General features: G+C 51.6%; 3 protein-coding genes across 4 annotated transcripts; 1 reads left to right on the top strand and 2 right to left on the bottom strand.

The window, feature by feature from the left end:
- Positions 1-3,874: 3,874 nt before the first annotated feature.
- On the bottom strand, positions 3,875-13,655 carry LOC126570263 (glutamate receptor ionotropic, NMDA 2B). The gene is made up of 4 exons (XM_050227885.1): positions 12,212-13,655; positions 9,287-9,519; positions 9,031-9,150; positions 3,875-6,518 (listed from the first exon to the last, which is right to left on the bottom strand). Exons 1-4 carry the CDS (start codon positions 12,912-12,914, stop codon positions 4,062-4,064), a joined length of 3,513 nt encoding a protein of 1,170 aa, XP_050083842.1. The 5' UTR covers positions 12,915-13,655; the 3' UTR covers positions 3,875-4,061.
- A 5,024-nt stretch (positions 13,656-18,679) lies between these two features.
- Positions 18,680-21,628, bottom strand: LOC126570341 (chondroitin sulfate synthase 2). Its single transcript, XM_050228039.1, has one exon. It carries the CDS (start codon positions 21,470-21,472, stop codon positions 19,004-19,006), a length of 2,469 nt encoding a protein of 822 aa, XP_050083996.1. The 5' UTR covers positions 21,473-21,628; the 3' UTR covers positions 18,680-19,003.
- Positions 21,629-22,552: 924 nt separating this feature from the next.
- On the top strand, positions 22,553-25,622 carry LOC126570354 (xaa-Pro aminopeptidase ApepP). Of its 2 annotated transcripts, XM_050228074.1 has the most exons (4): positions 22,553-22,774; positions 22,962-24,211; positions 24,319-24,626; positions 24,719-25,622. In XM_050228074.1, the coding sequence occupies exons 2-4, from the start codon at positions 22,980-22,982 to the stop codon at positions 25,009-25,011; spliced, it is 1,833 nt and encodes a 610-aa protein (XP_050084031.1). In that variant the 5' UTR covers positions 22,553-22,774; positions 22,962-22,979; the 3' UTR covers positions 25,012-25,622. The 2 variants fall into 2 exon arrangements, with proteins under 2 accessions (XP_050084031.1, XP_050084024.1); XM_050228067.1 differs by lacking the exon at positions 22,553-22,774 and having other exon boundaries at positions 22,855-24,211.
- Positions 25,623-25,952: the final 330 nt, after the last annotated feature.

Raw genomic sequence — 25,952 nt, 5'->3', positions numbered from 1 at the left:
AAGTCCGATTCGTGTATGTCCTGTGCCTCACATTTATTCGCTACAGTTCATCGTGTTATAACTCGTAATAGTTCAATTGTTATTCCATTCCCATCGTTCTCGTTAGTAATAATATAGTTATTATTTTTGTTATTATTATTATTAATAATAATACGTTCATTACTATTATTAGTATTATTATTATTAGCATTAGTATTGTTATTATTATTAGTATTATTATTATTATTCCATTTTGTCTCTCAATGTTGCGTTAAATTGGGCTTCATCTGTCTGTCTGTCTGTCTATATGTCTGGTCTGGGCCTGTTTGGGCATTTATGATTCATCTTTTTTGTTTTAAAAAAACCTCTCGCGACACGTACACACACACACACAGGCACGCGCGCACACACACACACGCACGCACATATTTGACCAAGAGAGTGCTGCAAGCGTACGGGCACCGTTTACGGACACTCGCTTTCCCGCATCTATTATTCGCTCACTTTATAACTTTTTACTGTTTGCTGCGCACTGTTTGGCTACTTCTGTTTTCTCTTCTTCTGTTTCAGTTTTAGTTTGTTTTTTTTTTTTTTAAATTATTTATATTCTCCCTATATATTAACCCCATCATCACCCCCCATCATTCACTGTTACAATTAGGCCATTGTTTGTTTTTTTTTCCTTCTTTCTTCCTGCTCTGTCTATCTGTCACTTTTTCATTTGTTTAATCTTAAATACGTTCTATGCACAAGTGAAAAAGTGAGTATTCATGTGTTATTGGGTGTTGGATGTGTTTGTATCTGTGTTGTTTGTTTTTTTTCTTTCTTGCTCTTCGTTTTTCTACCATTATTTTAACCCAAATATCATCATCCCACCGAATCTCACTACGCTCTTTCCGCAATCCGCAAAAATCCTGTTTCTTGTTTACCATATTGGCTTCATCATCTTCGACTCGTGTATGGCTGGTTTGCGTTTACTTATTCGAAGGACTCTGCCTCCTACGTTTGTGTTTTCCGCTGTATCAATTGAAATCTTTCATTAATGCGCTCTCCTTCCGTCCGCCCCCCCTTTCCCTTCCCCCCGCTCTCTCACTCTCTCTCTCTTTCTCTCTCTCTCTCTCTCTCTCTCTCTCTCTCTCTCTCTCTCGCTCTCGCTCGCTTTCCCTCTCTTCTTTCCTCTGGTTTGCTTTATAATTCTTCTTTTTCTTATATTATTGTGTTTTATTATTCCCACACACAACACACACACACTCACATACACACTTCCAAAGACTGTTTAAGTTTACGTTTACAATTCTACCTTCTGTTTTGATGGTTTACTTGTTTTACTTGTTGGGTTGTTCGGTTGCTCGCCTAAACTGTATAACTGTGTGTATGTGCGTGTGTGGTTTTTTTTTTGTTTTGCAAACCAGTGTTTTTGGTTTCATCTTTGTTATTTTAATTTACGTTGCTTGAGAGTAAATGTTGCTTGTATTTTTTGTTTTTTTTTTTTGGTTTTTTTAGTAGACTGAGCTTCCATTACAGCCTGTCGCACGGCGCGCAGCGCGTTGCTTTCCCCGTTTATGTTTTATTTTAAATACTTGTTTCTACAAAGTTAACTGTTTTCGTTTTTTTTCACTGCGTTCATTAACATTTGCTCTTTCTCGCTCACGCTGTCTCTCTCTCAATATATCTCTCTCTCTTTTACCCACACACATAATCTTTCTCCTGCTAATGCTCTTATGCTGTGTTGCTTGGTGGCTGAACGGCCGTCCTTTGCCCCGGTCACTGGCCACACACACGTCCCCACAGAAAAAAATGTTGTTAACCAGTAAGATGCACATGGTATGTTTGTTAAAAAGAAAAAAGAATAACAACATCAAAGTATCCCATCCTCTGGCTTCTTCGCGCACGAGTATATGTATCTGTGTAGACGTTAGGGAGGCTTCGTACTTTGCTCGACCCCCGTGTATTACTTTGTATCCCCTGTCGTCGCTGCCTACGCGGATATACCAGGTGTATGCATATGAAACCGACCTTTTTGTTTTGTGTAAAAAAACGCTTTTTCTTGGAAAATGGCAAAAAAACCTATTCTCCAAAGTCAACGGCAATCGTTAGCTACACATTTCAACCTATATCTTTGGCCATTTTTGGATGCCTAACCTAAAAAACCGCCAATCGGTACCATTTTTTCAAAACCCATCCATTTTTGCAAATTTTCCCAGCGATGCAAATGAATGGTCATTTGATAGAGTGCATTCTGGTGAGTTAGCCGTGTCCTTGGCCGATATTCCGCGCGGAGACCGTGCGTTTTATCGAGCAAAATTGGTCGTTTTTATTATTTTTTTCGTCCACCGTAACCTTCAATACAAATTTGATGCAATTTGGTCGCCGATTTTTAAGATAGAGGCAAGAAACGAACGATGTCGGCGAATAGCACTTTTTTGAGAGCGTAACTTGCCTTTTTCATTACGATTGAAAATATTTGTTACAGTGTCAAGTTAGAAAAATTGCACACCGATTATGTTTAACGGATGCCTAATGAACAAAATAAAACGCTTAGACACTGACCTAAGGGCTCCATTTGGCGTAGATATAGCTTTACAACGAAAAAGTCGGTTTCATATGCACCTGGTAGACGGTTACAAATGGAGCGGAAAGCGAAAGCTAAGAATAATAAGGAGGAAAGAGAGTAGGAGAGAAAGACAGAGAGAGAGAGAGAGAGAGAGAGAGAGAGAGGGAGAGAGAGAGACAAAGAAATTGACGGAATATGCTCCTGTTGTGTTTTGGAACGGATTACAAAAAACAAAAAACTAAAAGAAGAAAACTAAGCCGGCGAGGCCTCATTGCGAACGAGTAGTCGTTAAGTTGCTTCTGTGCGATTGCTGTCCGTTTCACATATTGATCACAAAAGTAACCGGATATGATACTACGCTCTCTCTCTCTCTCTCTCTCTCTCTCTCTTGCTCTGTCCCCTCATGCTTGCAGAACTAGAATATTGGTGCCGATCGATGATATGCCCACACTGCCGTGCTGGATGGAAGATGGGTGGTGGGTTTTTTTAAAGAGGGTGTATAATGATGAGTCGCTCCCGTAGCTCCATGATTTCCCCATCCGCGAAGGCCTGGGGGGGGGGGGGGGGGGAGTGAGGCCCAATAGGACGACGACCTGGATCCACTTCATCTTCCGCTGATTTGTGCGTTGTGCAAACCGATGGCGAGTATATTATGTGGGAGTAGACGACGCACGCCGACGGTGCCCTAAAACTGGAAGAGCGGGAAGCGGTGGGGGGGATGTAGGGGAAAACAATGCTGTCATGGACGGGCGGCATGGACCGTACTGGCCGCGTACACCTTACACCTTTGACTTCGCTCTAACCACGGGAAACCAGCTCCTAAAACATCTACACACGTTCTCTATGTATTGCGTTAGTCACATTTCGGTGTGCGTGATTCACTGCTGCTGTTGTTTTTTTTTTTTTTTATGGGGAGGGGGGCGGTGGGGGGTTTTACGGGCGTGTACTGCGGGGCTAATGGCAGCAGGCAACAAGCAGAAGAAGAAGAAGGTGCAACAATGCAATGAACAACGGGGGTGTTTAGTAGAAGACTATCCCGTATACTATGGCGACAGGGCCTTTGGTCCTGTTCCTGGCCTGGTTTCGCTCGCTAGGTGGTATCCTTTGCATTGGACATTCGTCCCCCCCCGCTACTCCCTCATTCCCCCCCCCCCCCGGGGACGAACATCTCACGGTGGTTTGGGGGTGGTGGTGATGATTACTAGGAGGTCACATAAACTAGCCCTCCTAAAACCCGGAATAACGGGACGCAGGTTTTGTATCTGTGTGCGTTAACGTGGGTGAAAGGGGGGGGGGGGGGGGGGGCTGGGGGAAAAACGTCAACCGCCATTGACTCCCGGTGGGGCTGTCTTCGTCTTCCACTTCGACGCTTGGTTGTTCCCCGGGCGTCCCGGGCGTGTACTCCAAGGGTACAGCTCCCGCACGAGGTGGAATCCATGGGAGCGACAGCGAGGGCAGAGGCAGGGGCAGTGTGGTGGTGCTGGACGCGTGACGTGAAGGGGCCGTGCCGCAGTCGCGTCGCGTCACCTTACAGTACCGTTTCCATCTCGGCGATCTCCGTTTTGTAGGACCACCGGTACAGATCCTGGGCGCTCCCACCGAGGCTAAGGTTCCCGAGTAGCTGGGGATGGGACCGTGGTCCAACGAGTGCCCCGCCACCGCCCCGCCCCGTACCCGGCCCGACGGTACCGGTGAGACCGATGATATCCCCGGTCGACGCCATCTTGAGCTGGGGCGGTTTGATGCCGTGGGCGTGCATCGCCTTCTCGAGCTGGGTGTTGCGCAACCGGGACATGTCGAGCTCGTGCTTCACCTTCCACAGGTGCGTATCGCAGATCGGATCGGTGCACCGGTGCCGGCGCAGTATCTCCGTCGCTTCGTACACCGCACCGCGGAACGTTAGCGATTTGCCCATGCTGAGCGAGATGAGGGCACAGCAACCGCCCCGGTCCTTCTTCGCCAGCCGCTTCCGGAAGTACTTGAAGTAGAGGTGCTCGAGGAGCAGCAAGAGCGCGGCGAGCAGGATGCCCGCCATCAGCAGCAAAAACGCCGACAGGAACTGTTCGAGGGCGAGCGGATCGGACGATTTGTGTTCCTGCTTGCCGGGCCGGCACGTCCCGGTCATCCAGAAGCGGCGCAACCGCTCCAGATCCCCGTTCGCCCGGAACTCGAGCAACCGCTTGTTGAACATGCCGACGTACTTGGAGTTGCGGCTGAACGCGAGCCCGTAACCGGTCATCGCGTACCACTGGCCGACCGTCAGCAGCCGGCAGTCCTCGTCCTGCTGCACCAGATAGTCGAGCACCGTGCCGTCGTAGATGAACGCGTCGAGCTGGCCGCTGAGCACCGCCGTCACACCGTCCGCCACGCTCGACCGGTTGTACTGCTTCATGTAGTAGTGCATCTCCTTGAAGTACTTCGAGATGGTTGAATCGGTGTGGCTCCACGGGATCGTACCGAACTTGATCGTCGGTTTGTGCGAGAACGGGTGGGAAAGGCGGGAATCGTCCAGCCCGGTAAACTCGTGGAACTCCTCCCGTGTGATCATGAACGCGGCCAGGTTAGCGGTGTAGATGGCCAGGAACACGACCGCAAACATGGCCCACACGTTCGTCATGAAGCGGGACGTGAAGCCGCGCGGTGAATCGACGTGCACGGCCGCCTGGAAGAGGACGGCCCACACCAGCCAGTACGTGCGGAACAGCGAGAACCGGTACGGTGTCGACTGGCCGTTCTGCAGGACCGTTTTCATGTCGTACCCGCTCGGTGACAGCCACTCGAACAGGAAGATCATAAAGGTGGCCGCCTGGATCGCAAAGATGCCCACCAACATCCACGACGCGGTATCGAACGGTTCGAGGAAGGCCGTCGGTGAGATGATACCGGTCCGCTTCGCTACCACGATCGCAATGCCGGTTTCCATGAACGGTTCACTAAAGTCGACCACCGCTTCCCGTTCCGCGTTGATCATCAGCGACGTCAGCACCATGTCCGTCTTCCGGTTGACCAGCTCGTGGATCAGCCCGTTCCACTTGCCATTCTCCAGCGTGCCCCACTTGCCGTCCTCCACCCGGACCAGCTCGTACGTGAAGCCGAGCTCCTCGGCGAACTTCTCGAGCAGATCGATACAGAACCCACTGCAGCACTGGTAGAACGAACCGTTCTTGTGCGCCTGCCCCATATCGATGTCCGTCATCTCGTGGTCGGCCGCCACCCGGCACAGGACGCCCCGGTCCATCAGGCACTTGCCGCTGATCGGATCGGCCGGCGACAGGTTAATGTACGGTGCCTCCTCCAGGAACGTGATCTTCAGGTGAAACTTCTCCGGCACCCCCTGCGGCGGTGTGTGCGAGTTGCCCGGCCACGCAATGTCGCGGATGTCCAGCTTCTGCTGCTGCCACGACTTCCACACACCGATCTCCTCCCACACCAGCCCCTTGCTGTTGACGCTCGGCCGTAGGTTCATGATTTTCAGCTCGGCCGACTTCAGGTCACCGTCGGCGGTAAACTCGACGTTCGGTTTGTTCGACTCACTCTCCAGCGACACGTTGCGCAGATACTTGAAGAACACCTCGCCACTGTCCCACCGCCCCCTGCCCTGATCCTCGCACGACAGCTGGTGCGTATCGAGCCGGCGGCCCGTATTCCGCGCATCGTTCAGGTAGTACTCGACACCGTACGCGTACACCCGGATGGCGGTGGCGATTTCGTTCACCAGCGCGCCGGACGACGTGTCGAAGTGCACGCCGAGCATACCGACCGGGAACTGGGGGTGCGTCTGGGTGTTCTCGATCACACTCTGCGTCACCACCCACACGTAGTTTTCGCCCGTAATCTGGAGCTCTTCGGCCGCGTGCAGTATCTCGATCGCTTCGCTCTTGGTGCAGTACAGCAGCATTACGCGGGCTTCGCTGTTGACCAGCTCCAGCAGATCGCTCGGGCGCGTCACGATGATTGAGTTCAGGATGGTAAACTTGAAGTGATCCTGTCGGGATGTTTTTTGGGGGCGAGAGCGAGAGAGAGAGAGAGAGAGAGAGGGGAATATGTGAGTATTACAAGAATATTATCTGCAATTTTTTTGAAAATCAATCGAAGACAAAGAAGAATGACCTTTTTTAATTAACTATTGAAGTGTGTTCCCGAAAAACCAACGTTTGCAAATGTCGGCTACGTCGACTCGTCGATTTTCTACAGAAAATGTTGATAAATTTTTTAAAATAATTGTGTAACCATCGATTTCTTAAGTGAAATCGTGAAAAACAACACTTGTTCAACATTCAAATGGAAAATGCAACAAAAACTCGACGAGATAGTAAGTTTATCTGTTTACCTGTGTCACGAAAGTAAGATGACTGGGTACGATTCTCGTTTTTTTTTTTGTAGGCTGTCAGTACTGTGATTGACATCCGTGCCAAGTTTTACGTCGAAATAATGATTAGTATTTGAGAGATATGATTTTTTTTTTCTGTGAGGTACTAGAAGCGAATTCTTCGTTTTTTGGTATTTCAAAATTTATTGAGCAAAGAATTTGCAAAAAATTTGATTTGCGAATAGGGTAACGAATGATGCAGGAAAGCCTTTGATATCAATGCTAAGTCCAAAAAAAAAATGTTAACAAGTGGTCCAAAAACTTCCAGGAAGGTCAGGAACTTGTTGAAGACGAAGAAAGTCCATGCAGCTCACGTTAAAAAAACCAAAAACATTTGCTGTTGGAAAACCGTCGATTAACAACTAGAACCCTCGTTGATGATATTGCCATACTTAAATAATTCGTTTATTACATTTTGAAAAATGTTTTGGGCCTCAAACGCATCAGAACGCGACTGGTACCAGCGACTACCGTTGGTTTATCGTGACTGTTTCATCAAAAGCTCCAGTCATACCGCTCCAAAACCATCGCTTTTGCCTGATTTAGCATCGTGTGACATCTGGCTATTAAAAACGTAAAAAAAAACTCCTCCGGGGACACTGTTTTGACGCGATAAAGCCGATTCTAGCCGCTGCGAGGAAGGAGCTGAAGGCCATCTGTAAAGTCGAATTTTCCAAGTGTTTCCAAAACTGAAAAATCCGTTGGCGCATGTGCATTACATCGAGGAGGGATTACTTTGAAGGGGATGAAATTGATTTGGAGGAAAAAAAAACAGGAATTTTAAAAAAATCGAAATTCATTCATTTCGTTACACAGTAGTATAATCTATCAAAAAGAATCAATCGAGAATTGAAATCGATTTGTATGTTTCAAATAATCCACTACGTTTGTTATGATGGGTACCGGAAAAAATACCTTTTCGAGGACATGCCTGTCTAAATATGTTGCCAGGGATAAAGTTTTTAACAAATCTTCCCCAAAATACACCCAAATATTGTTGAAAAATTGTAGTTTGCTTTGACATTGAAGTAGAAAAATAATGTTGAATAGTTTTTTCACGAAGTCATAAAAAATTAGCCCAAATTAACCTTAGCCCCCCCCCGCCCCCCCTTCAACCTTCGGACCAAGGTGGACCGCAGCTAACCACAACAGTCCCTGTGTGCAACATCGGAACAAAAGAACACGTAGACAGCGGCCTTGGGCGTGGACCAGAGGTCCTTACCAGTGGCACCACCCACAACAACCATCCGCCACCCCCATGTACCAAGAAGGTTAACACAATCGACCATGAGTAATTCGATGACCGATGAGTCAAACCGCCAGGATAATAAATCAAAGCTACTCCTCCTGAACCTCCCCCCCCCCCCCCCCCCCTGCAGCCTCTTTTATGGTCTGGCGTGGTACTCGAGTGTGCTCGCGGCAACCACTCCAGAGAAGGGCCACCGCAGCGACAGCAGCAAATGGAACCACATTGCCCAGTCCCCCACCACCCCCCCCCCCTCCCCACCCCTCAGACGGTCAAAAAAATCACCAAACAATGCGTGCAGCCCTCGACCACCTTGGGCGAGTGCAAGTGGCCCTCGGAGCGGAGTGGCGCTGCTTGACCGACGGCGACGGCGACGGCGACGGTGGAGTACAAATATTTTCCCCGCCCGAAACTCGCTACTTGACGGAACCGCGCGCACCTATACGCCCTGGCGCTATTATCATTGATCGGCGACGGCGACGGCCGGCCTTCTTATCTCGTTCGCCATTTAGCCCGCCAAATGACCGACGACTGGGGGATGGGACCACCCCCCTTGGCTTGTTAACTTTGGCCTTGAGCAAAGTGTGCAAGTCATTTCCCTGTTTTCGGGGGGGGACCACGAGAGCATCCTCGTTATGGCAGATGAGGATCATAATATTAGTGATCGATGCTAATGAGTTTATGTAAAGTGGCGTGTGTTCGTGGTGTCTGCCTTATCGAGCCAGCTGCCATGCCAGCCGCAGCGCGCCGCACTCAATTTTACAGCAACCATAAAGCAGCAACCATATCAATATGGTGCCAGAGGGCGGCCAATCGAGTAGCTGCCTCTCCCCTGCAACAACTACAACTGCTACTAAAATTACTAATACTACTACTACTCACCATGGCGGCCACCTGCTCCCGAACTGCCTGCACGAAGTCATCGTGGCCGGCGATCTGTGAGGTCACGACCGAGAACTGGTGCCATTTGTAGCGCTCCAGTATACTGAGCATGGCGGCGCTCTGCAGGTAAACGAAAGGGAGAAAATCGAAGAAATAAAAAGGTAGAAGCAGAAGACGCAGAGGAAGATGGGCAGGTGGACAGGTGGATACGATTCACATGAGGGTATGTGGTGTGGTGCACAGTAGTATTTGTTACCTGGTGTTCGATGCTGGGCGCGAGCTGTAGCTGCAGCGCCGACTGGGACGCCCTCCGTTCGAGGCCCGAGTTGTCGGCATTCCACGAGATCACCGGGATGCCGAGGTAGCCGGCGAGCTGCAGAAAGTATTGGGCCGAGGCGGTACTCCGCCCGTACGACTCGTAGTTCATCATGTACAGGATGGCAGTTACGTTCACGTGCAGGAACTCCTTGCACAGCGTGTTCAGGATGGCTACACACAGCAGCGCGTGAGAGAGAGAGAGAGAGAGAGAGAGAAAGGGAGAGAGAGAGAGCGAGGTTTAAATAGCAATTATGAACTGGCTATGAGTAGACAATGATGCCTTCCTGGCTTGATGATGAAGAGTCCTTGGATCCCTAGCCCATGGGTTTGAGAAGATGGTTTCCCAGTGCGAGTCCCGGTGCAAATGGGCGAAACCCGGTGTATCGATCTGCAGCCCCCACATCCCCCCCCCCCTCTCCCCTAACGGGCTTCATCAGCAGAATAGTGCCCTGTTCATCATCTTTCGCGTCTACCCTTCCGGAGTGCCCGGATGCCGAGCAGCTAGTGTTAAGATACTCGAGCAGCAGCAGCAGCCTACTACACTGAGACAAGTTTCTTTAGCCGCACCCACAATTTTCAGCTATCTTCCAAAGCGTTTTATTTATTCAACTTCTGGTTTTGATCATTTGTCAATATGTAGCGAATTAAAAATAAAATCTGAGATTTTTTTTTAAGGCTAAATAGTTAGTTTGCTTTTCCGAACCGCCCAATGACTTGAAAAATCGTTGGAGTTTTTAATTTTGGTTAATTTTTTTTATAAATTTTGGGTACATATCTACCCTCGCTGCTAAAACTGCTACATTATGCTCATTTATGCTGCTGTATTGTTTTTAGCTGCCTTAAGGGGGGACTTCGGTATTTAATTTTTATTTGTGACACATGTGTTTAACATTTTTCCCTGAAAGCTGATCCTGTCAAGAGTATTGGGTAAAAGTTTTGGATCAATCGAGGAAAAACTGGCAAAGATACAGATTTTTGAAAATCCGCGTTTCATACAAGGCTCCATGCAGAGCTCGCTACTTTGAAGAGCGTTTCCTAAAAAGCAACGTTTTCAAAGTCGGTACCCATCGTACCGTAAAAACTACTGGGCCGATCGATTTGAAATTTTTTACACATAATCTGTACAGTCTTTGCCAGGTCACCTCGTCAAGATATCATTAAAATTGCTGATACTTTTTGTTAAACAAATCTGCAAAGTTCGTTTTCTATGGCAGAATCTCAAAAAGCATCACTTTTCATCAACTTCAAAAATCTGCCAAAAATCGAAAAATTGGAATATCAACAAAAACTCTCCGGGGCTACCTAGATAAACTTATAATCTTTCTAACGAATATCGATTTGTATTTTTCTGATGACCCGTCACGCAGCTACGATGGGCACCAGAAAAAGTATCTTTTCGAAGATACGACTGCCTTAATTTGATGGCATGGATTAATTTTGCAATGAATGTTGCTCAAAACAAATTAAAATATTCTTCAAAAGTTGTAGATTAATATGCCATTTACTTGAAAAAATACAGTTGAATGGTTACGTCACAAAACATCGTTAAAAGCGGGCCTTTTTTTGGCCCGAAAATACCGAAGTCCCCCCTTAATACATCTGTTTAAGATTCTTTTAAGGATTTCTAATGGATTTAGGGCTACACAACGTGCTGATCATTCTCAAAAAAATGATTTTGCAGGTATTCAACCATGGTTTGGTTAGAGATCTGAAGTTTTTTTGTTAATGAAAAACATTTTTGAGAGATCACTCAACTCGAAACCCTATCAGACACGATCATGGAACATGTATCTATTATTTGAGACCATCTTAGAAAGCATAGGTGTCAAATTGAGCTGCTCACTTAACAAAACACCAGTCAAACCATTGGAGATTCTCGTCGAAAATCTCGAGAGGAGAAATTACTCTGTCCTTGGCGTAAATTTCTTCAGTTGCCTGCGAAATCATCAGGACTGTCATTTTTTAACATTTCATATCATAAAAGATCACCTACAGAAGAAAGAATGAAGGGAAAAACAAGCCATCAAAATATCCAAGATTTCTTGCGTTGTAGAACTTAACAATGCACGATCGTGCTGAACCTCCTGACATGCCATGTTAAGATTTGCCAATTTCAGACGGTTCTGTGGGTGCATTGAAGTTAAATTTGAATGAATCATTTGAATACGAGACCATCCCTGGGTCGCAAACTGGGCGACCAAGAAGGAAAAAGGTCTCCGGTTGCGATTTAGTTGAAAATGACCAAAGTTTCACAATATTTTGTTTGTTCCGAATCGTAATAATTGTTTCTCGCAGCATTCATTGCACAGTTGCATCTTTTTGAAGGTCCTTTTGTTCGATTTATTTGATCTTGTTGTTCCACACCACAACGCACTACAAAACACCCCCAACAAACTATTTGTCAAAAATAACAAAATATTTGTCACTGTCTTCCAAAATTTGTCTCAAAGACTATTGTCAAAGATCTGATGCTTTTTGCTTCAACACATTGCAGAAAAACCATCTGAAGGAATAAAAAACTCTTTGTGCGGCTATAGAAACCTGTCTCAATGTACTAGTCGATAGGGTTAACTCCCTACATCGAGAGCACTGCAGGTAAGAGAGATGAAGGGGGATGGCGTGGTAACGCGCGGAGGGGAGAGGAGGAGGAAGAGGAGGGGAGGGGGGGGGGGGTACAACTGCAGCAGCAGAGCACCGAGCGAGTGGCAATGGAGTGCAGATAAACTCCCGGAAATGAGGCAATCATTGGCGGAAATAGGGAGGCTTGCTGCAAGGGAGGGCCGCTATTGCCGCTACCCTTACCCAATGGTCCCACTTGCAGGATGCAGGGTTTTGAGTGGTGAGTGGTGAGTGAGTCAATTACCTGTGGGGCTGGGCGTTAACGACATCATGTCGAAATGGATGTTGGACGTCTGGAACTCGTGGTCCTTCAGGAAGGTGAGCTTGGAGCCGCGCCCCTTCTGCAGCCCCTGCACCGCCGAGTTGATCGAGCGTAGGTACTCGCGCCGACCGAAGTTGGTGTGCGGCACCAGCAGCCCAATGTTAAGCTGGTGTTCGGCCGGTGAACCCCCGCGGCCCCCACCCAGCGTGTTCAGGTGTCCGGTGTGGCTGGTTCCGGTGCCACCACCACCGCTTCCACCACCACCACCACCACCACCGCTGGCACTACTACCGGGGCCGGAGAAGCGGCCACCACCGGTGGCTGTGTGGAGACCGCGACCGAGTCCACTGGATTGGCCCCCGTGGCCACTCCCGCTACTGTTCCCGCCCGTACCGGTGGTTCCTCCCGCGTTGCCTGCTGCCTGCTGGTTGACGACGGTCGCCTGCTGGTTCGCTGCCGCTGCTGCTGCCGCTGCAGCCGCCGCCGCAGCCGCCGCAGCCGCCGCCGCCGCCTCCTTCTCGGCGGCCCGGTTCCCCCCGAGGCTGATGCCGGAACCGGTGCGCCCCACCGACGAGCTTTTGTAGCTCTTCGACTCGACCAGCGGTGGCACCGGGTGGCAAAGCAGCACCGCCAGCAGGACGGCGAGCAGCGCACGGGACGGGGACGTTGCGTGCGGTCGAACCATTGCGCGCTACTGTGTGTGTGTGTTTTGGTTATTTTTTTCTTTTTTTTCTTCTTTTCTTCGTTTCTTTTTCTTTTCCTTTTCCTTTTCCGTTGTTATTGTTGCTGCTCGTGCTCGTCTCACTCTTTCACACTCTTTCACTTTCACTCGTTCACTGTCGCGCGCGCTCGATCCCCGTTTTGCTAAGTGAGTGCGCGTTGCGCGCCACGCACCCCCTTTCTCGCTGCTCCTTGCTGCTGCTGCTGCTGCTGCTGCTCGATCCTAGCGACACTAGCTCCTTCCGCTCATCGCTCGACCGTGCTCGGTTTGGCACACTTGTGCCTCGCTGGAAACAACGCTTGCTCCTCCTGGCTTGAGCCTGTTCTGTTGTTCTGTTGTTGGCTGGGTGTCCGCCAGTTTCTGTCACAGCGGTGGCCGCTGCCGACCATCAATCCTTGATTGTCAGCGTCGCGTCGAACAGCGACTGGTGTGTGGTGTGTCCGGCTGTTCTACTTCAGTGCTACACCTGTGGATGCGCCCTTCCGTTTACCGTACCGCTGGTGACGTTACGAGTCATGCCGCCATCTTGTGACCAGTAGGCCCAGGAGCAACCGTTTCTATTGACAGCCAGTCAGACGACGACGACGACGACGGAAGTATCAGCGGCAATGGGCGTATTTCCTGTTTGCCGGGTTCAGCCGGCACAGAATGGCGGAAGAAGTGGGCGGGTGGGGCGGAAGTGTCGCTCCCAAAAAAAAAAAAAAACCCCCCGCGCTGCCAACCTACCGCTGCCAACGATGCCAGGCGCCAAGGGCCATCGCCGCGCCGCTGTTGCGCGATTTACTAGATGCCGAGTGATGCCGAATTTTCCGCTTTTGGATTTTTGGTGGTGAGGTTACGGGCTTGGGCAACCGGTGGTGTGGATGTGGTTTAACCGGGTTGGTTATGCATATGCAGGTGGGCCACACACAGACACACTCACGCGCACGCGCACACACGCCTCAGCTCAGCATTTGGCACTACCAGAAATCCGCTCGCACTAGGAATACCACTTTGTACACACAATTGTTCGCGCGCTTATACACTGCTACTGTTTCGGTTCGTGTTCCTGCCGCTACTTAGGCCTCCGGGGTGTTCTTCCGGTTGTTCTGGGACACGCTCGCCCACTAGCGCCACTTCCTGTGAGCCGAATCGAGCTCGTTCGAGCTCGTCTGTCTATTGTAATAAGCTTGCAACCACTTGCAATGCACTCTATCTGCGGTCTGGCTATTGTTCCGTAAGTTTGCCCTGCTGCTGCTGCTGCTGCTGCTGCTGCTGCTCCTGCTGCCCCTGCTAACGAAACATGACATTGGGGGGTTTTTGGTCGGTTCCCAGGTTGGCTCAGGTGATTTCAGCTCCTTCCTCCTTCATGCTTTCTCTTCCCTATGCCTCCCACGGTTTCCGCTATGGCGGGGTGCATGGGGACAAATGGTGAAGCAATCTTCACCCGATTTCCTGGCCTATTTCCGGGCTGGAAATCAGCCAGCCAGCCAGGGGTAAGTCGTGCTCGTGCTCGTGCTGCTACACCCAGCGAAATTAAAATATCACCACCCAGTGTTTTTTCCTTATAAAACAACGAATAATTAAGTTTCAATCAAATGCGCTCTGCTACATGTGCTCAAAACTGTTACGGATTAAACTAGCATGAGTTTGTTTTGTTTGGTTTAGCCGGTTTTTGGAAAATCCTGGAAAACTAAAAAAAGGGTGCAAAATAAAAAAAAGCACCACTTATGATTTTCACCAAACATCCATCTGTGTTTCTCAAAATTCATCATGGTTTTGGCATTTGTTCATGAACTAACCGGTTTCAATTAAACAGCTGATTGCAATTAAATGCGATTGCAGCAATTAAACCAATGTTTCGAGACAACAAAAAAATCAAAGTTCCAAGCGTTAGATGACTGATTTGCTCTCAGTACTCCAGAACTCGACATTTCAGCAGGTTTTCACAACATAATACACTTTATGTAGCTTAGTTAGTTTGTGTCCTCCCAGTCTTTTGAGTAACTCCAAGTGCTCACTACCTGCCAGCATTTGTTGTACGTGCACGTGTAGTCACTGTCAGATCTAATGATTTCACTGCTAATTGCACGTACTTAGTCCTGAAAACCAAAACATAGTTCTTTAAAATGAGTGAAAAAAGTAAAATTAACCTGAGGTGGTGGCCTATTTTTATTTCGCACGGTTTTTTTTTAAATTAAAAATTGAGTTAAAATGTTCATACTTTAAAAAAAAATATCCCATATAGCAGTTCAAAACATCGATCGTGAGCTCACGGATAAAAATAACATAGAGACATGGCATTGTTTCTAAGATTGTTGGAAAAATAATGCCGAAAAACATGGTGGTGCTATTTTAGTTTCGCGCAGTGTACCTAGCTCGAGGCGTACGGCCGGCGGTCAGTCACCAGCCACCAAGGCACAAGGGGACCACCGCACCGAGCAACCAAACCGCAAAAAAAAAAAAGCGAACGAAACAATCCAACGGATGTGTGTTGTGAAGCTGTTGCTGTTGTTGCTGTTGTTGTCGGTAATTGGGAGGAAAGCAATAGGGCCGGACCCTTGTTGTCAGCGATGCCGATTGTTTTTCATTTGTCTAGTACGAATCTGATTCGCAGCATCTTGCAGCAAAAAGTGAACCCTGATGTGGTGGTGGGTGGTGCGAAGCATGGTTGACGTTACGCGCTTGCTAATCAGCGGGAATTGTAGAAGCAGCATCGCTCTAGGTTAGAAAGGAAGAAGCCCCCCCCCCCCCCTATCACGCCTGTTCTACGCACGGCACGGGGACCAGGGCCAGCGCCCGTGGCGATGCAAACAATATGAGCGTAATAAGCAGAGAGCAGTAGTAGCGCCCACCTCCCCAAACAAAAAGAAAAAAGAAAAAAAAGGAAAACAACATCCAAGCCGCACACACCAAGGTGGTGCTATGTAACTTGATTAACTAGCAGGAGGCAGCACGGGGTGGGAGGAGGCACGTATTAAGCGATGATAATCGATGACGGTTTAACCACCACCCAGCCCTGGCGCTGCTGCCTAGCCCAGCCTCTCTCTCTCTCTCTCTCTCTCTCTCTCTCTCTCTCTCTCTCTCTCTTCCGAGGTTCCCTTTGAGGTACCGCGGTACTACTGCTGGACCGAAACTCCTTTTGCGAGGATGTAGTTCGTTTGCACCAAAAGAATCTGGTGATGATGATGATGATGGCGATGATGGTGATGGTGGTTAATGGAGGCTGCTGCTGCTGCTGCAAGAAGTCCTTGTGCTACATCGTCCTCTGGCTGTTGTTGGGGTGTGGCGGAGAGGGCGCGACCTCGTCGACGGCCCGCTCGTGCGTTACGTCAGTACCGCCCCCCCCCCCCCCCCGGTGTTGGCCGGATGGCGACGCATGTCCACCCAGTGGCCCCCGGGGGCCCCGCCTCGATGGCCACTTGCTTTGACTTCACCTCTCACCTTCTCACTACCAGCCCTCCCTACCCTTCGTGGTAGCTCATTGCACACTTTTTTCGCGGCAAAGCTGAAAACGCACACACACACACACACAGGCACACACGCACACACGGAACACACCCAGTTCTGAGAAGCGAAGGAAGCACTCTCCCGCGCGGGGAACACGCGGACACCCTGGAGCAGGGATCAACCCCTTTTTTGCTTGAAGAGGAAGGAAGCAGCATCCAGGGAGGGAGAGAAGGGAATTTCCCCCTACATCCCCCCACCCCCTTTGGTATGCGCACTGGTTGCTGGATGCTGGAGCTGTAGAGTTTGATCGTTGCCTCCTGATCGGGCACGGGCACGGGTTTTTTTTTTGTTTTTTTTTTTTTGTTGGGGCGGCACCCTGCCCTGAGTTGTGATGGGGTGGGGTGTTCCATTATTTGTAAAAAAAAACGAAAGTCCCATTATTCCAATCCGTACGACACAATCACAAACACACACACACACATAAACACGTGAAATGGCGGAACAAGCGGACCCGTTCAGGGCGTCCACACCCTTCGCTAGGGGTTGCTAGGTCGCGTAACACTATTGGCGGGATTTACACACATATCCGCGGGCACACGGTCCGCGGTCTACGAGTGCGGACGATCCCGGGAGTGCGGGTCTCAACTAGTGTGATGGCACCTTGCAACCAACAACAACAACAACAACAACAACAACGGTAAAGACGACAACAAATAATAACAACAGGCAAGAAGGGCCCCCTTCTAGGGTCTCTGCGGGCTTCTGCGGGCTGGGCGGGGGAGGTGTGGGGAAGGGTGATTGACGAAGCCAATGGCGCTACTGGGGACTGGCTATGGAAAAAAAAACGGGTACGGGTACGGGTACGGGCTACTGCCTAGCGCTGGTGGTGGTGCTGCTGCTGCTGCTGCTGCTGCTACTACTTGATTGGTGGTGTGGCGCCCTCCCTCCCCCCCGCTCCCCGTAGAAGGCGCTGGCGCTTGCGGGCCTCTACCAACCGACACACACGCGTGTCCCCGTGTGCGAACCCACTGGCGGACTGACGCGGCACACTTGCTGCGAGCCCAACACGGCCAACACGGCCATCGCGCCTCGCTCGAGATCACTCGTGTTCTCGTGTACAGTCGTCGTCGTCGTCGTCGTCGTCGTATGCGCCTAGGCTTGACCGCTCCCTAACATTTCGCTCCCCTCCCCCCGCCCCCGGTCGCCCCACTGTACCACCCTTTGTATCCTTCGGCTTCGGCCGCCCAGCATCCCCACGATGCCAACCAACTAACTAACTTCTTCTGCTGCGCGCATAAGATGTCGTCGGTATTTTTTTTTTGTTGCATTTTTTTTTTTCTATCCCGGCATGAGGAACATCGGTGTGTGTGGCGTGTGCGCACGCGTTGCGCACCCTCGGAGCAGGATGCTGGATGCTGGATGCTGGATGGAAGATAAGACGGGAGAGCCCGAAAGGACGCATGCACTCGGTACCAGTACCACATTCCGATGTAGTTCGCGAACGAATGCTCCACACCCTTCGGAGCACGAGCACCCCGGGGAGAGCGGGGGGCAAGCGAGAGAATCGCCTCGGCTGGTGGCTGCGCACTGTTGGCCAACCGAAAGGCATCGGGGATCTGTGGTGGGGCACTGGCCTATACCACTGGCACTGTCGGCTGATAAGTGACCCGCTGGCGTGTAGTGCCACACAAGCTCTCTCCCTCGCTCCATTTTTCGTATCCCGGGACGAAATTCCAACCCGATTCCACGGTACCCAGAGGTCACGTACGGGAAGAGCAGCTGCAGCGGCGGCAGTAGGTCAAAGGAAGGACTACTTGGCGTTCTTGGCCGTGAATCGCGGCCTTCTCCGGCAGCGGCAAAATAGAGTCAGCCCCCCTCCCGTTCCCACCCCGGTTCCGAAAAACCGCGCAAACCGCAAAACATTTCAAACGTGGAGCTTCAACCGCCAGCATGCTACGTTTGCGACGGCGTACGAAAGCGGCCTTCGGGTGTCCACGGGCACCGCTAGAGAAGAAAGCGTCCAGCCATCCAGGAGGAGAACTGCACTGCTTCCTTCACTACAACTACTACGTCCGTGTTCATATTTGTTTAAAACGCAATGCTCATGGCGCGTGCAAGTGCCATCAACATTGAGTATGAACATTATGAGAGAGAAAAAAAAAACGGGAAAACGATTACTACACAGTACTGCCTGGCTGCTTGATAATTTCGAATAAGATATCACGCGCCATCAAAACACCGCTGATTTCTTCCCTTTTCGTTTTTTTTTTACCGTAGGAAACCGTGGGACACCGTGAGAGTGGTGTGAATTATCATTATTTATTCATTTGTGGGCTTTTTTCCTGGTGCCACTGTGTACCGTTCGTTTTGCGAGCTATATATCATATGCCGTACAGTCTACTCCTTAACCTTAATGTTGATCGAAACCGTTTCAATCGCTTTGGAGATGAAGGTAATAAAGTGTAGGATGTAAAACAAAAAATTAAAAAAAAAAAAAAGAAAACTGAAATCCCTTTTCCCCCCGGGTCGGCGGTCACGCTTTGAACAGGTCTTTGTAACCCTTGCCTCCTCCTGATCCTCCTACTAATCTCCTCCCACGGTCACGCTCCCCCCACCACGGGCTTCTATCGCGTCGGTTGACTATCGCTGCGCTGTTTGCTGTACTGTACCAGCAGATCGCCGATCTGCTTTTTCGAGGCGATCCGTATGCACCGTTGCCGGTTACCGTGCGGTTCGGGGCAGTTCAGCTTGGCAAAGCGATCCCCTTGCGGATCGGTAGCGAGGAAGTTGCGAATACCGCTACCGAGCCGCAGGTTCGGCTCGATCGCTCGCAGCACATGTAAATCCGTGCCGGCCTGGAGAAACAGCTGGACGATGTTGGTCAGTGAGCCGCCATCGCCTTGACCGGTACCGTTGGTGCCGAGCAGGCTCACAATGTCCCGATCGCTCCGCACGATCGGAAGCCGGCCCTCGAGCTCCTTGCGCACCGCCACGTAGTCGTTGCTGTAGAACGACACGACATCGTAGTTGTGGCGATCGAAGTACCCGATGCCCTGGCCGACGTCGCAGTTTTCGCACGGTTTGCACAGGCCGGTCCACTCGCACGGGTACATCGTGAAGCCGATCGGGCTGAACACCTGGAAGCCCTGGATCGTGTTCATGCGCACGCGGTTCAGGAAGTCCGGCCGGAAGGTGGCGGCGTTCGAGCACACCAGCACCAGGCTCTCGAGGCCGATCTTGCGCAGCGCCAGGTCGACGGCGGCGAACGCCAAACGCCCGTGGGCCCCGTACAGCGAGCTGTAGTAGCGATGGTTGTCGTCGAACGGGGCGCTCAGCTCCGGTGGTAACCGGATCGATACCCACGCAACCCGGGAGCCGTCCTGCTTGTGCTTCTCCGTCACCGCCAGCGCTATGTTCTTCAGTGGCAGAAACACGTCCTCGTCGCCCTTGCTCGGTGTGTCCAGCCGGTAGAAGAAGATCAGCATGAGGAACGTGTTGTCCTGGCTGTCCATGCACGTCCGCTCGTAGCTCTCGAGAAACTGCTCCGTTTCCTGCACCTGCTGCTCGAGGACGGGCAGCAGGATGGCGACCCGCGTGCTCTCGGTGACGTACGGCGAAGGGACAATCTCGATCAGGCTGATCGGTTTGATCACCTCGAAGCTGCGCGTCCGCATTCGCTTCCGTCGGCGATCGTAAAAGGTGAGCAGCAACCGGTACTCCATGCCGCGCACCGCATCGAACCGCTTGTACGCCGAGTGCAAACCACGGTACTCGTCGTCGGGCTGATTGCGCCCGGCCTCCGTGATCGTTTTGTTCAGCACGTTCCGGATGTCCTCCTCGTCGACCACCGACAGCCGGCGCACGTTCTCCTCCGTGTTGCGCATGAAGATGTGCGTCAGGTTGAGCGCCGTCCACTTGATGATATCGTGGCGTGACTCGGGCGGGCTCGTTCGTGGCACACCGAGCGGCCAGCGCACCTCGAGCACCTCGTTCGACAGCGCCCCGCCCGCTATCTGGAGTGCTTCCTCCTGCACCTGCCGCTTGCGCTCGTTGTTGGTCTCGAGGTGCACGCGCGAAAAGTACGCATGCAGCAGGTAGAAATCGTCGGCGGCGGTCACAGGAAAGACGGTCGACGCACCGTTGAACGAGGGTTCCTTCGCGATCAGGTGGAAATCGCGGTAGATTTTGAAGCTACTCAACCGGTAGCTGCTCACCGGAACGCCCTGCCACCGGTCATGGCAACCGTTGAGCTTGGCCGAGTACCGCACGCACTTGCCGATGTTGTTGCTGTGATCATCGCCCAGCGCGTTGCGCACGCACCAGTCCAGGTTGGCGCGCACCTTCCGGATCACGCCACTGCTCAGGATGATGCCGGCGTTCAGGTCACAGTACCGGCCGGTGCTGCCGGTGCCGGGCGATTCGTCGTCAGTGCCTTGCCCCTCGACCGGCCCGCCAACACCCTCGGCGGCGGTGTCGGCCAGGGGCCGTCCCATGTACACGTCCATCGTGACGCTCAGGTGCTCGAGCCGGTTACGCAGCATGCGCGCATTCACGTATGTCGTATCGGTCACGAGCAGAAAGTAGTCGTACTCATCCAGATAGTTGTCGGCGAGGAACTTGAGCATGTGGAAGGGTCGCAGGTTTTCGCGCGTGTCCGTGAAACCGACGATGTTTTTCAGCTGAAAGTTGGACTTCATGCTCTCGGCGTGGATGAAGAACTTAATCTTGTTGACCAGGTGGGCCGCGGTACGGTTGATTGCGGTCGCCAAGCTGTCGATGTTCTCCGTCGTCGTCAGCACGCCCAGGAACAGCTTCTCCCGGATGCCCAGCTCGGTGTAGTAGTACCGGGGACGCACAATGTTCTTCACCACCTTCTTGGCGATCATCGGTTTCTGCTCTAGGTTGAGCTGCGGTTCAAACTCGGCCCCATGGCCGTCCACCAGCCCGTTCAGCTTGTTGGTGTGCTCGGTCACTTCCGGGCACTCCGTCACCGACTCGGTATAGTCTTGGGGTGAGTAGTAGCTGAACAGGAACCCGCAGATGAAACCAAGCAGCAGGCAATGGTTGCGGCCTAGATTGAACTTTACACCCATGGTTACCCGGTCGACCCGTGCTCATACCGCTCTGTGACACCCGGGCCCACAAACCAATGTCGCGCCAACAGTGGAAGAGAAATGTTCCGGCAGTGTTCGAGCGATACCAAAACCGGGTTCAAAAAAGGGTGAACCGAATGCGAAAAGCGCCGACCCTGCGGCTGGCAAAACAATTAAAAAAAAACCCGCACACACACACATGCCACACGAAGCGTGACACTTGGCTTAAAGCAAAGTGTTTTAAAGGGCAACCAAAACAGTCGTTCAGAAGGCTTCAGTATCTGTCAAATTGTTGGCGACTGCACCGGTTTTCTTAACAAGCCGGCGACAAACGCGGCGTAAACACAGTGCTGTGATGCACAACAGTTTACGCTTCGTGGGGCAGGTACAAAACACGCGTACAAGTTTATACTGCAATGGCAAACGTTTCCCGGGTTTTTGGCAGCAGAAATCATAAATCGACGAGGTAAGGAGGATTTCTGAATATCGTTTTCCAACGTTTCAAATTGTTGTTGTATGTATTGTAGCGATTGTAGAACTTTCTTCTCTTCCTATTGCTGTGTTACATGTGGGTGCTTGGTTTTGGGTGGCTCCGCGGACCTATCAACTTTTAGGCATAAGCATGACAGAGTTTACGCTAAAGTTTACGTTTCGTCTGTCCGTCCGGCTGTACACTTTGGGCGCCACTGCGCTCGATGATGCGCCTTGTGCTAACAGGAAACCGTCCGGAGGCCATTCCGGAAGGGATTTCACACCGATCACACGCTGGTTGTGTCAGTGTCAATTGCTGCAATCTCTTCTTCTGTTTCTTCTGTTGTTGTTCTGTGTTTTGGGCGGAATCCAATGGTTTTTGTTTTTCTCACCAAAACCGGCACTTTCACCACTGGCTATAAGAATCTAAAGTAAAATCGGTAAATCTGCCCTGGCATCCCCTACCGGTCCGGGATGGGCGTATTTCGAAATACTTTTCGTGTACAACGGGTGAAACACTAGCCCTTCCCCCGATTGTCAAAGTGTTTCAACATGTTTTGTGCTCTTTTCTTCTATAGAAACATCAAGGTTTGTTATGATGATGCGATGATTTCAGCTGGTCTTTTACAGCAAAGTCACTTTGAGTGGAGGTGCACACGGCCGACGAGCGGGCACGGGCGAGATATCGGCCATCAGCACCAGCAACAATAACAAGACAGATTCCAACGGTATCGGTAGGGCGACACAGGGCACAGGGGACAAGACAGATAAGATAAGCGCGTGTGTGTAGCACCAACAATCGCGGGTAATCCATCACCGGTAAAGTGGAAGGTAAGTCCCCCTCCCCGACCACGCATTACACCCAAGTGGGCACTTGGCGGATGCTATCTAGATCGGGACTGTGCAACCGGCCGTACGTTCAGTCGTAGCTAGGGGCACCGTGCGAACCAACCGGACGACGACGGTATCCGTTTTCAACAACCTCCAAGCACCTGCGCTCTCTTCTTTTCCATTCCAGTAACGCACCGCACCGAGCATGAAGCCTACCGGCGAGGTGCTGCCCGGGTTGCGGCAACTGATGGCGAACCTGCCGAACAATCTGGGTGCGATTGCTGCCTACATCATCCCGTCGACGGACGCCCACCAAAGCGAGTACCTGGCGGCGAGGGATGAGCGGCGTGCCTTCGTGTCCGGTTTCGACGGGAGTGCCGGCACGGCGGTCGTGACCGAGCGCGAGGCACTGCTGTGGACGGACGGGCGGTACTACCAGCAGGCAGCCAAGCAGCTGGACAGCAACTGGACGCTGATGAAGGAGGGCCTCCCGAGCACGCCCTCGATCGATGCGTGGCTGGCCAAGATCCTGAAGCCGGGTTCGCGCGTGGGCGTCGACGCTAATCTCATCACCACGGCCGCCTGGAACCCGCTCCAAACGTCCCTCAAAACGGCCGGGTGCAGCCTGCTCGCCGTCGAGCCGAACCTGATCGATCTGCTGTGGCGGGAGCAACCGGCCGTTCCACACAATCCACTGCTGCCGCTCGGCACCACCTTCGTCGGGTGCACGGTGGCAGAGAAGCTGGCCAGCGTTCGCACGAAGCTGGCGGAGAAGCGGGCCACGGTGCTGCTGGTGAGCGCGCTCGACGAGATCGCCTGGCTGCTGAACCTGCGTGGCACCGACATCGATTACAATCCCGTCTTCTTTGCGTACGTGATCGTGACGCCGGAGCAGCTGCACCTGTTCATCGATCCGGTCCAGATCGTGCCGCCCGTGTTGGAGCACTTCGGTGCGAACGGCGTCGAGGTGCAGGTGCACCCGTACGGCGCGGTGCACACGGTGCTGAAGCGGCTCGCCGAGGCGTGCACACAGCTCGTGTGGATTAGCTCCGGCTCGAGCTACGCCCTTACCGCGCTGATACCGGAGGAGAAACGCTTCCACGACATCACGCCCATCCAGCTGATGAAGGCGGTCAAGAACGAGACGGAGGCGCAGGGTATGCGCGACTGTCACCGGCGGGACGGGGTCGCTCTGTGTCAGTACTTTGCGTGGCTCGAGCGGACACTCGCGTCCGGCGGCACGGTCGACGAGATCAGCGGTGCGACGCAACTGGAGCGCTTCCGAGCCGGGCAGCAGCACTACCAGGGCCTCAGCTTCACCACGATCAGCGCATCCGGACCGAATGGTTCGATCATCCATTATCATCCGCTGCCCGAAACGAACCGGCCCATCACCAATCGCGAGCTGTACCTGTGCGATTCCGGTGCCCAGTATCTGTGCGTATGAATGGCCGTACGCCACGCCACGCCACGTCGCCCGACTCCAGGCAAGACGGGTCCTAATAATCTTCCTCTCAATATTCACCTCTCGTTGTGGTACATAGCGACGGCACGACGGATGTAACGCGCACGATGCACTTTGGCACACCGACGGCCGAGGAGATCCGGGCGTTCACGTACGTGCTCAAGGGCCAGATCGCGCTCGGGACGGCCATCTTTCCGCGCAAGGTGAAGGGCCAGTTTCTCGACACGATCGCACGGAAGGCCCTGTGGGATATCGGGCTCGACTATGGGCACGGAACCGGCCACGGCATCGGCCATTTCCTCAACGTGCACGAGGGACCGATGGGCATCGGCATCCGGCTGATGCCGAACGATCCCGGGCTCGAAGAGAACATGTTCCTGTCGAACGGTAAGTACGACATGCCCTTTTGTTGGTCGTCTGTTATCGAAGCTTCCACTAATTCGTTCGTGGTGGGGGGTTTTTGTTTTCCGGTTTTTTAGAACCGGGCTACTACAAGGATGGCCAATTCGGCATTCGGATCGAAGACATCGTGCAGGTGATTACGGCGAACGTTGGCACCAACTTCGATGGGCGCGGTGCGCTCACCTTCAGCACCATCACCATGTGCCCGATCCAGACTAAGCTGATCGACGTCACCCTGCTAACGCCGGCTGAACGGCAGCACATCAACGGCTACCACGAGTGCGTCCGCAACGAGCTGTTACCGTTGTTGCGTGAGGCAAACGATGCGGAAACGATCGCATGGCTCGAGCGCGAAACTGCACCGATCTAGTAGGAGCGAGTTGAAGGGTGAAGCCTCTCTGTGACCAATCCCGATCCTTTTCTAACCCTCATCGGTCCCACCAGAACTACATCGAATTGGTTCTGGTGTATGCGTGCACGCATTGTTCATACCCGTGTAAAAAGGCACACACGAAAAAAAAAAAACCAAACAACTTTCGTTCGTTTTGTTTCGCGCATTGGCATGTTTTGTATTCTTTATTGAAAAAAAAAATGAATTAGTGTCAAAAATTCTAAAAATTGTGTAGTAAAACCGGCAAATAGAAAATAATCTTTTGGAGTAATATACGAAAACTCGGGGAAAACATGCAATTGATATCAATATTTTTACGAACGAACCGATGAGGGTAAATTGCTAGCTTCCGCACTGACAGCCGGCTTTTGCGGTACTCAGTGAGAGGGGATCGACAGTGGGGATTTTACCGGTCGCCAATGCATCGGCGCTGTTTTTTTTCTTTACATTCTTTCTTTCCTTCTTTAGTCCTGCATTCATAAACTCCGCTCGTAGGCCACAGCATTTGAGTGTTTGGGTACTGATGCCCGAAACGGAAACCGTGCCGCACAAGCCTCTACTAGGACAAATAAAATGGCCTTTACACTCTAGGCATTGCGTAACGTGTTACTGAAAGAGATATCTTTTATCCATGGAGATCATCGTCACTTTATAACATTTCTTGGGACGCCGGAACGGTGAGTGCGAGCGTCATGAGGACATTGGGGACATCAGTTCGATCATGTCCTTCATTGACAGAGTATCTCGTTCCTCCATCCATCCCTCTCCTCTCCCATCAACACACAAACGATCGTTTTATAGGCTGTTGGTTGTTGCAGTATCGATTTATTCCTTTATCTTGGTCGTCCACGCCTAGATGTCCTGCTACTCTTCCACGCTTGCGTCGCTCTCCCTCTCTTTCTCTTTTTCTTTTATCCTTT

This window comes from Anopheles aquasalis, chromosome X, assembly GCF_943734665.1.
Source record: "Anopheles aquasalis chromosome X, idAnoAquaMG_Q_19, whole genome shotgun sequence".
In the NCBI taxonomy this organism is placed as follows: Eukaryota; Metazoa; Arthropoda; class Insecta; order Diptera; family Culicidae; genus Anopheles; species Anopheles aquasalis.
This window is presented reverse-complemented; position numbering and strand designations above follow the sequence as displayed.